Below are 11,520 nucleotides of genomic sequence, written 5' to 3' on the forward strand. Positions count from 1 at the left end.
CCATTACAAGGCAAACAGGTTTTGTGTAGACAGTAGGGATTTATTTGGTATTGGACTTCTGGGGTTCTACTTCCCAAAGCTTCTTCACCTCTTATTATCTCTGCTTCGACCCCCAGCAGCTCCCAAGGGTGGCTCTGCAATGACATCCTCCTGTTGCCCTCTCAAAAGTGCCACCTTCTCCTAGTTGGAAAGCATATGTGAAGATCCCATCTGAAATCTTCAGTGGCCCATCACACATCTCCACCAGCCTGTACTGAAGATAGAATTGTTTTGCCTTTTGCAAAGATTTCAGTCCACGGAAGTCTTTCCAGGGGGACGAAAAGGTCTTTGCTGTTGAATCACAACATCTGGGTTCTGTCTTCCATTTCTGCACTAAGATTTTTAGTGCATTGTGGGGTCACTTGACTGGTCCGTGATACAGTTCACCAAAACAAAATTGGGGTTTGTTTTTAGTACAGGACTTTGAGTTACTTTTGTTTCCTATAAATAACTTGTAATATTTAATGGGCTGTTCTAACAAATCTTAATGCATTGTATTTTCTATTTCAAACTATAGGATTCAGCGATGTCCTTCATATTTAATTGGATTTACAGCGGTTTCAGTAGTGTATTACAGTTTTTAGGTAAGTTTTCCTTGTTTGGTTTATTTGGTCTGATTTATTTCTGCTGTTCTTGTCTAAAATGGCTGTTCCCCTCTGTTATCTTCAAACACAGCCGCTGGTTAAATAATATTTGGTTTGGTGTCTATTCAGTAACATTCAAACAGAAGCTTCACTTATCAATACTGAGTATTTCCAGAGCATGCAGTCTGCTCAGTCTTACATTAATCCTTCAACCTTGTGAGAAACCTACATTTTCTTCTATGAACATAACAGGTTTAGTTTTTCTAGTCATACTACATTTGAGCTGGTGCAATTCAGGTGATTCATAGGGAGTTTCTCCTGATTTTCCTCTGTTATAAAGACCTGAACTGGGTTATTTTAATTCAGTTCTTTTGCATGTGAGGATATCACTTCAGAATCCAAGTACGAGGGGCTGCCTAAAAAAAAAAAGTGCTGGGTATTGAAGCCCTTGCTCATATTCAGCAGTGCGTTATTCTGTGACTGGTGTCACTGAAATCTGTGTAAGCCTTCACTGTCACCTGCTGAAGAGCCTCAGGAAAGTATTCCCTGGCCAAAAGAGTCTACAATCCGTTATCAGTCCAAGGTGAAATATTAGCTTGTGCAAAACAGGAGGCGGGGGAAAAGAAAACGACGCCAAAACCAAGCCAGCCATGAAGAAAAAGAATGTTTGGGTACTAAAACAAGGAGCAGAAGCTACAGATCACATAGGTGAAAGGCACAAGTTACAGGCTCAAAGGATTTAATTGGAGTGGATAAAAAGCATTGGGGATGAAGGAATCCCAGTGAGCTGTGCCACCTGCCTTTTATCAGTTGAAAGTTTCAACTTTGCTGCATGTTGGACCCTTGGCCTACTATCGAAATATTAGCCAGTGAAATTTTAACTATGTTGACTAATCTTTCTTATCTCCTCTTCCTTACCCAAGCAGTGATTGCTGCTCACTGGCCCACTTGGCCATTCCTGTGCATGCAAAGGCTAATTCTGGTGAAGGGCACTGGAGCTTGAAGTGGGAAGCAGAATTACTTTCAATGTGTCCCTCTTATTTCAGAGGAACTGCTTTCTCTGTGCATTCTCATTTGCATTTACAGTTGAAGAAGGCTGGTTATAGCATTTGGGAAACTCCCTGCAGTTCACTGTCCTGTCAGCAGGCTGATAAGATCACATCTTAAGTACATCTTTGCACACATATGCTTTTAGAATGCATAAATCATCCTGTTTAATATATATGCATAAACTCTGGTCTTGGTGCAGCTAATAACTGAAGTATTGCTACTCATTCATCTTGTGCTTGTATGAAAGGCACTTGGGAATAGGAAATGTTTCACCTGATTTGGGAGCAGAGACTTCTGGATGTCCAGGCTGAGAGTGCCGAAAGTATTACTGCTTTACTATGGTTTAGTAAGATTCTGTTTCATTCATAGGTGTGAGCTGGAGTTTCTCACTGTGGTGTAAGTTAATATATGCAAATGTTTGCCCACTCCTCCTTTCTTTGTCAATACTAATAACTTTATCCTCCACTCTATAGCTTAATAGTTAATACATATTTGGGTACATGAAAAGGTGAGTTTGGAAAGTAAGAGTTCTTGTATTTGAAAGAGCTGTGAGGACACTCTACAGTACCTGTAGTAATAAAGTTCGTAAATAGAATAAGCCGAGACATGTGTAACTTGCAGTAATGAATATTCCTTCATAACATTCTGTGCTGGAATGTGATCCCAGGGCTTAGCTTGAAGGCAGGGGGAGAGGTGAGCAAACAGCAGCAGTGTAAAGGTCAGCCAGGCAGAGGCATGTCTGCCACATGTGGCATCAGTGGGGCTGTCTGAGCAGCCACCTGTGCAACAGCATCTCTTAAAACCCCACTGGGTAAAACATGTTTGGGGATAACACATTAAAGAAGAAGAATAAATGAGGGCTCCAGAAACTGATGTTACTGCTCTGCCCACTGCCCTCCTGGTGCAGGGAGAGCAAGGGATGCTGTAAACGTGCCCTTTGGACAGCTACCAGGGACTGTGGTAATGGGACATTTGAGCTGTAGCAGTAAATCTGATTGTGTGCTTCACAATGTTTCTGTATCATCATAGTGGTGGTAAATGAAACTTCAGCTATTGCAGAGCACCATGATGCTATGACTATAGTAAAAGATCCTAGTGATGTAAAAACCTCCCACATTTCAATATTTAGTTGTATTTTGCAGTTATTCTTACACAGAAAGAAGAGAGAATTCCATTAGGACCAGAGCTCAGGTTTGATTTTGAGGAAATGTAACTTCAGCATGTATATAATATGTATTTCCTCACCCACTGTTGTGTATTGTGCAGTCTTCTGAAGGCTGTTGGGGTTGGTAGTGGTTCCTAAGGAGGTGTGTGGTATCCAGCCACAGGTCTTGGAAGAGGGAGTAAGGGAGGATTTTCTGCTTTAAAAAGGCAAAGTTAAGACACTTTTTTACTTTAGCATTTTTCTCAGTACAGAACATGGTATTTAAGAAATGTGGTTTGTCTTTGCCAGGTCTTACTTTGAATGTCCATCACTTTGAAGCCGTGAAAAATAATCCTGGCATAGGCTGTGGTGTTGACAAATTAGAAGAGAATTGCCCTTTAATAATGTCAAACTTCAGAAAATATGGTGTTCATGTTTCAAATGTCCTTCCTCTCCTTCACAGCAACTGTTGCATTCACTGGGCTTACAAGTAGGCGAAACAAAAAGAAGGAAAAGTCATTTTTGTAAAGATGACAAGCAGTGACAATAAAATCTCTTACTGCTGTTATGCAAATGTTATCACATGCCAGCAAGTGTGTCAGAAGGGCCCTGATGATGCCGTTCAGGTTATATCCACACCCTTTAGCTGGGGCTATGGGTGAATGTTTCTTCTTGTCAAAATAATCATGAACCAACATAAGAATTCATACATACACTGATATGATTGTTATCATCGAAACCAGTTTCTCTGTAATACCCTGATTGAAGCCTGGGCTTTATATTTGCTTCCAAGTTTTCTGTCCTTGGTAGCTGAACAAAGCCTCTTCTGTTAAGGTCCAGGTTGGTCTGTATTTCAGAGCCCACTCTTGGTGCTGTACCTGTATGCTCCCTCTCCACCATCTGTGAGCAAAACTCTTCGCCTATTGGGGCAGCATAAGCTGCACTGCCAAGATTTAGTCCTGTTCTGCTGTGGCTTTCCAAAGAACATGTAAGTGCATTTACACAAGTGACACATTTATATCACTTGTGTGCATCTTCCCTTCCTGCTGAGTATTCCACAAGCAGCACGATACACATAGTGCAGTAGGCACGGGAGCAAGTGTGAACGTAGTTCATATGACTAAGAGAACATGGATAAAGGGCATTGATAAAGCACACAGTGGACCTTGGCTGGTCTGGATTTTGTACTGTAACACTTTGTTCCTGGGAGTAAAATCATCTCTTAATGCTAGAAATGAGCTCCTTCCAGTTTAACTGATTAGTCACTGGGGGTTTCTGTGTTCTAGGACTGTACAAGAAATCGGGCAAGCTAGTGTTCCTTGGACTGGACAATGCTGGGAAAACTACACTGCTGCACATGCTCAAAGATGACAGACTGGGACAGCATGTCCCCACGTTACACCCCAGTAAGTTAATATCACTGGTTCCGTAGCTGGACAGTATTTGTAGTGTTGCAGGAAGTGCAGGGTCTGTGTATGCATCATAAGACTAACAGTAATCGTGGAGAAACAAAGGGATTTCTGGGATCTGTAGATATTTTAAGTCGTATTCAAAACCAAGTGTGTGTGATAGTTCAATGTGGCATATTTAAAATAAAGAAGTAAGTAACAAGCAGAATGATGGACCTGAGAGCTGAGATTACAGAAGCTGTGGGAAGCTGGGGCTTGTACTGTTTGTGAGCAGCTTCTCTGTGGAGCTGGGAAACCAGCATTGAGGTCATTTATGTATCCTGGTTTGATTTTTATTGGCTCAGGGGTTGCTGTGTAGTTGTTGTCCTGGTATCCTTGCAAGAGGAAAAGTTCAACACGGGTTAAAGCTCTGAACTGGAGAAGTCCAATAAGGAGGTGATAAGTGGGGAAAGATGTGAAGAGGAGAAACCTTGAACAGTATTGCACACGAAATGTAACAAGCCAGATGCCAAAGCCAACTGTTGCTTGTGTAATGTGTAGGGATAAAAGATGTATGAATATTCCCTCCTGTTAGCATTGTAGATATTCCACATGTGTTCTAATGTTTAATAACATGTTGTTGTTACACAAATGCGTCACTGAGTTTGAGAGAGAATGTGTTACTCTGATTTGCTTCTTAACAAAATGCTGTCAAGAACCAAGAGACAAAGTAAAATGTACCTGCTAAAAGGTTAGACTGTTCCCATCCACTGCATAATTCTCACAGAGAAATAATTGTTTCTAGCTTCAGAAGAGCTGACAATTGCTGGCATGACTTTCACTACCTTTGATCTGGGTGGACATGCTCAAGGTAAGAGAATGCATTGATTCACTTCACTGAATTGAGTTACAGCTGTCTGCAGTCGGCTTGTTTCACATCAGAGCTATGACCGTGCTGCAGAGATTGACTTCCCACACTCTTTAATAGCATGAAAACCCTTCATTGCTCTTTTATCTCACCACTTATCACAAATCCCAAATACAATTTGGCAAGAGCTGCAGTTGTTGGTCCATACTTGTATTTTGAAGAGGATTCTGTATTTCGATTGACTTACGCTCACCACTAAGCTTTATGCTTCAAACTTAGCTTTGTTGGTGTAATTCTTAGGGGCAGGAAGCATGAAAAGTTTCAGGGCATCAGTGTGCACATGGGATAGGGTGGTGGTAACTGTGGAGGGAATGATACTTTTGCTCCATTATTTCAAATAATTTCATGTAAAACATGAAATTGCATCCTCAAGAGTGGCAGCATAAACCAAGACTTAGAAGAACCCTGTTGCTTCTTAATTCCTGATGTGCGTTGCTGAAGTTTGGGATAACTTCCTTTTGTTTTTAATTTGCACCTTCCTGTAGCTCGCAGAGTGTGGAAAAACTATCTGCCTGCAATTAATGGCATCGTGTTCTTGGTGGACTGTGCAGATCACGAAAGATTGCTTGAATCAAAAGAAGAACTTGATGTAAGTTTAAGGTTTGGGAACTTTTAACTTCTGGGAGTTTGAAGGGATTTCTTAGTACCCAATAGAGCTCTGCTGCCACCTGGACATGAGTAATAGTAATTTGACCTTCTTGTTCTACATTAATCTCTCCTCATTTCTCCTTTCCTTTGTAGTCACTAATGACAGATGAAACTATTGCAAATGTGCCTATCCTAATTCTTGGTAACAAGATTGACAGACCTGAAGCCATCAGTGAAGAGAGGTTACGAGAGACGTTTGGCCTCTATGGCCAGACAACAGGAAAGGTAATGCTCCTTTTTCCTTTATGGTTTTCTTTTTGTGGTTGTTTTTTTTTTTTGTTAAGGAGTGAGTTTGTGTTATGTTTGTGTTGACTTCAGTTCACTCCAACTGCATCAAATAAATGGGGTTTGATTTATAAAGTACTTGGTACATAATGACCATATACAGAATGAATTCTGGGATCTCTGTGTGTTTGTTAGCTGCATTCCTGCTACAACTTTCTACATCATATTCAATGCCAGGTTTTTTTAGAGAGAGCTTAACTGTATTCAGGATAATTTTTAATACTTCAGCTTTCCTATGCAGTGTTTTTAAACGATGGGCAAGTTCTCAGAGGCTATAGTTGTAGTGAGAGCTGTATGAGAAAACCAGATAGAGTCTTTCAGTAAGTGACTTTTCTCATTTGAAATGCAGACTTAGTACAGCTAAGTAATTTGTTACTTAACATGTTTATCTGAAGCTTAGCAATAGGTTTACACTGTTGTAAAAGCCTGAGTTTTGAGGTTGTGAGAGGAAAAAAGTTCCTACTGGTATCTGTAACAACAAGGCAGATTTGTATTGCAGATTGTTGTGATACTGCAGCTCTTCTTAATTTAAATACAGCCTGCTGCTTGTAGGAGACATTTGGATACAGGGCACTAGAAACAAGTTGCTCTCCTTTGCCCTTGGAAAGACATGTCCCTGCAGCTGACAGAGCTCTTCCAGTGTGGCTCCTGTCCCGGCTCCTGTCCCAGCTCCTGTTAGGTGACTGGCAGGGTGGCTCTGCTGAGGAGGGCACAGGTCCTGTAACTCCTCTTTGCTTGTGCACTCTGGGATGCTTCCCTCAAAGCTCTGAAACAGAGTTTAGGTTGAGCAGTAGCAAATCTTCACCTTGTTTTCTATGTAAAAGACAACAGGTTAGTTTTAGAATAGGTGTATTGGGCTATAAACAGTTACTGCTGACTTATTATTCTTTTTTATCTTGCCCTGGTTTTGACAACGGTGCACGTAGTCTATGAAGTACGAATACCATTGTGAATCTCCAGTTGAGCAACAGCTTTATCTCACTGTGCTGATCTTGGCAAGCAAGCAGCTTGTGCTCTTGCTATGGTCAGTCCTACAATTAGTAACAAATGCTCTTTTCATCTGCTTGGAAAGCTTTAGGACCAGAGCAGGGAACTGCATCTAAAAACCAAGCACTCAAACCCCCTGTGTATAGCTTGCTGTTGGAGAGAGTGAAGTATATGAAACTAGAATGCAAATTGTAGACTCACAGAATGCTTTGGGTTGGAAGGGACCTTAAAGTTCATGCAGCTCCAGCCCCTGCCACGGGCAGGGACCCCTTCCACTGGAGCAGCTTGCTCCAAGCCCCTGTGTCCAACCTGGCCTTGAACACTGCCAGGGATGGGGCAGCCACAGCTTCTCTGGGCACCCTGTGCCAGCGCCTCAGCACCCTCACAGGGAAGAGCTTCTGCCTAAGAGCTCAGCTCAGTCTCCCCTCGGGCAGGTTAAAGCCATTCCCCTTGGCCTGTCCCCACATCCCTTGTCCCAAGTTCCTCTCAAGGTTTCCTGTAGCAGCTTTAGGCACTGGGGCTGCTCTAAAGACTCCCCAGAACCTTCTCTTCTCCAGGTTGAGTTTTATACCAGTACTGTAACGTGGAACACTGCTGTCTCCCTGCAGGGCAGTATACCATTGAAAGAACTGAACGCCAGGCCGCTAGAAGTGTTTATGTGCAGTGTGCTAAAGAGACAAGGCTACGGAGAAGGCTTCCGCTGGATGGCACAGTACATTGAATAATGCCAAATCCCATCAGTACCTTCTGTCCCGTGTCTGAATATTGAGTCTCCTCTTTATTTGATCACTCAGTGTATGTAACTTGAATTCATTTGACTGTTCAGTTATTAAAAATACACAATTTTTAGCTAATTGTATCATGTATGCTAAATTGTGAGGATTGAGGAATTACTTCAAGCAGGTTTGTAAGTGCCACAACCTGTGAGCTTTCTAATCCCATGCAATGTTCTTTTGCAGCTTTTAATTTAACAAGCCTCCAGCACCATTTTTGGTCCGAGCAACTTTCCAGTACAGTACGTTTCGAGTGCACTTTTTAACCGCTTAAAGACAACCTACAAACATGTGAAAAATATTTAAATGCTTATGTTTAAATTTTTTTATGTACTTTTTTGAAACTGGTTTTATAACTTCAAAGCCTATAAACCATCTTTCAAGGAACAATAAATAGCTGATGGAGAATTGCATGATGCCTTACGGTTTTCAATAATACACTTTCTTATGCAACGTCATGCAATAAATGCCAATCCCATTTTTGGCTACTTCAATGGAAAAATGTTTCCTTTTAATGTGTCTTAACCAGTGAGGCTGCCTGATGACCTGGATATGTGGGATATTTTCCTGAAACACAGGAGGCCACAAAGTAGTTTCATTGTGTGTTAGAGTGAGGTGGCTTTTTCAGACTAGCAAGTTGCATTTAGCTTAGGGTTTTGCATTAGTAAAAGAGAAGAATCTGATCTGATGCCCTTATAACCACCACCTTTAAAAAGTACAAGTAATGTCCATCAGTCCTGCCAGTGTGAATCTTGAACTAATGTCAAAATTGGTCTTGCTCTGCTGGTCTCTTGAATTAAACCCCTGAAGCAACACAAGAAAGAAGAAATTAAGGACTCCATTGCAGTAAATATTCTGTTCCCAATTCAGTCAGATTTGGGGTCTGCCAGGAGGTTTGCCTGTGAAACTGCCAGGAGCAAAGAAAATGTGACCATTGCTGCTTGTAAAAATGAATTAGCCCACACTCAACTGGCCAGGTTTAGTTTTGGTGGCTTGAACTGGGCCAAGCTGGGTTGGTTTTGGTGTCTTTCCCCTGCCACCCAGCCGGTGTGGCTGCTGGCTGCCCTCGTGGCTTGTTTTTGGGGTAGATTTGGGTTCTCTGCAGCCTTTATTTCCAGACTCGTGACTGGTTTTCCCTGTCTTTGAGTGCATCAGTTCCCCAAGGAGAAAGCAGGTTACTGCCAAAGAAAGGGCATTGAAGCACATGTATCTGTCAACATCTTGGTGCTGGCTGACACTGCCATGGAGCTGTGGTTGATGCTTCCCTGGGCTGGGGCTGTTTTGCTCTGATCTGTTAAAGGGAGGTAGGGTTTCAGCCCTGGAGTTGCTGTTTCATTGTGATGGGCTTGAGTTTCACTGTGTAGTTCATTTTCCCCTTGGACAAGTGTTTTTAATTGAATCCCTTTTACTCAACTGTTGTAGGTCTTCTCCAAAATACTTTGGGCTTTTTGTTTGCAGTATCCATGGCAGCAAATAGGTTTGACTGGTTTGATTTCATAAATAACTTCCTTGACCTGCTGGGCTTCAGTGCCAGACTCCTAGCAAATAAATGAGACTTACTCCTTGCCCAGATCTGAACTTGTCTGATTGAATATTGATGATCAGTTCCCCACAGGCCTGGACTGTGCATCTGAATGAGATGAATAATTCAGAACCTAACTAATGCAAATTGTAACTGAAGCTTATTACTGCACAATCATATGCAAAGCGTTAAGCCTAGTTTGTGCATGGTAAAGTTCAGAGTGTCAGGTATCTGATAGCTTTTCCAAATCATAGAATCATATGACCAACATAAGAGGATTCTGCATTTAAACTAGTGCTCAGCTGCAATGTCTCTGATGCATAAATCAAAAGGGGAGGTAAGAAATGGCCTCTCACCAGCATGTGGACAGTATGTGAGTCTTTACTACCCGTAGCTGTCACGTAGGGAACAGGCCTCTTTATTTTCCCCTCTAGCTTTTTCTGATGGTGGTTATAATGCAGAGAACAGCAGCTAAATCAGTACATGGTGTAAATATTAAAAGTACTTACTTGCAGAGTCACATTGTGGTGGTGTGGGAGACTTGGGACTGCGTTGCCTGTGCTTTATGGAAATGAAGCTGGAGGTGGAGGTGTTCTGCTGCAGACCACTTCCAAAGGCTGAGCCATTGCGTGGGCATGGGAGGGTCCTCATCGCCTTCTCTTCCAACTGACTGTGAATAACATTAGCAGTAGGATCATAGTATTAAGAAAAGAGAAGGGAGGTGATAGTGCTTTGAAAGTGTGTGTTAAGAGTAATTCTTAGTATTATGGGAATACTCCAATTTTCATGTTTCCTCCTGTAGGATGCTAGTTTAAATGTGGTTGTAATAAGGGCATGACCAGCTCTCCACCTTGTGTTTATCCACGTGGGTATTGTGATGGTTCCCATTGTGGGAACAGCTGATCAGCACTCTGTTAAATACACAAACAATCTTGCTCTGTTTCATTTCATTCAGTAGAGGAAGTATCTTTCTTCTGTGGTTTGTGTTCTGCTGTGCACATGAACGTGAATGGGTGTTGTGTGTCTTTGTGTGAAGACTTCATTAATAGACAGATACAGTGATGAGAGTTTTTCTGGTGGTTTTCATTCCCGTACCCTCCTCATCTCCCCATTCATTTATTTCTGGAGGTTGCTTACTCCTGTGATTGTGACCAGTCTTAACTTGAACAAAGCAACGTTCGCGTTTGGGTCCTGCTGCTATGATTTCTTTTTTCCCCACTCTGGACTATGCAGAACTCAATGAAACATCACTTGAAAGAATGTGAAAAAGGAAACCCATTAATAAAGATGTTATTTATGAAGTGTCTTGTTTTGGTTTTATGTTGTAACAGTTCTTTAAAAGAAGTTAATTCGTCTTTCTAAGATATTAATACCCACTTCTGACAAAGTGGCCTGTATTTCACTGTGGTGACCCCATACAGTGGCATCTATGGGTTGAATAAGATTTATTCTGGTTGGATTTAATTAAACTCGGGGTTTAGTACGTATTGTGTAACTGAGAGGCATTGCTGTACTTCAGGCTTGGTTGAATGAATGTTTCAGCAACAGTAGTTGGCATTGGAGACGGGAAGGATGTTTGAGCTTTCTCATTTATCCTAATGCCAGATCAAGATTATTGCATTAACTCCTGTATTCAGTGTTTAGGTGCTGTCTGATGTGCCAAAGATGACCTATGGCGTTCACTGGAATACAACACCTGCATGCCTGTGAGCTTTACTGTATTCTAATAATGGCTTGAAAGAAATAGGGCTTTTGGCATCCACTTATTTATAACTGAGGTCAGGAAAATGATGGTGGTGGTCACAGGTCTGCTTGAAGTTGAATTATTCTCTTGTTTGTGCTGTCAAGAGTGGTTGGTAGTTACCAACCAAGTCCGGTGCTGACTGCAACATGCTCTGATCCAGTGTAGGTGATGTAATTGTTAATTAGGGATACAGGAGTTACATTAAAAACAGCCTCATCAACTCGCTGTCAGTGGGGAAATGTAACTTATTTGCACTGAGATAAACCACTCTTTGCACAGTATTTCAGCGTGGAACTGAATGTTTTCTGTTTTGAAATGTGAGTGCTATACATGTTTAAAAGCCTAATTTATATAATAAACTGCAGAAGAAAAGCTAAAGGTGAAAGTGGTCTTTAACATGTTCTTAACATGGTGCATGTTATTGTGTT

General features: G+C 41.6%; 1 protein-coding gene across 1 annotated transcript; it reads left to right on the plus strand.

The window, feature by feature from the left end:
- Positions 1 to 464: 464 nt before the first annotated feature.
- Positions 465 to 10,649, plus strand: SAR1B (secretion associated Ras related GTPase 1B). The gene is made up of 6 exons (XM_062638100.1): positions 465 to 623; positions 4,104 to 4,223; positions 5,011 to 5,076; positions 5,619 to 5,722; positions 5,875 to 6,006; positions 7,662 to 10,649. Exons 1-6 carry the CDS (start codon positions 566 to 568, stop codon positions 7,776 to 7,778), a joined length of 597 nt encoding a protein of 198 aa, XP_062494084.1. The 5' UTR covers positions 465 to 565; the 3' UTR covers positions 7,779 to 10,649.
- Positions 10,650 to 11,520: the final 871 nt, after the last annotated feature.

This window comes from Pezoporus occidentalis, unplaced genomic scaffold (assembly GCF_034315485.1).
Source record: "Pezoporus occidentalis ecotype Australia unplaced genomic scaffold, CSIRO_AGI_Poc_V1 ctg55, whole genome shotgun sequence".
NCBI lineage: Eukaryota > Metazoa > Chordata > Aves > Psittaciformes > Psittacidae > Pezoporus > Pezoporus occidentalis.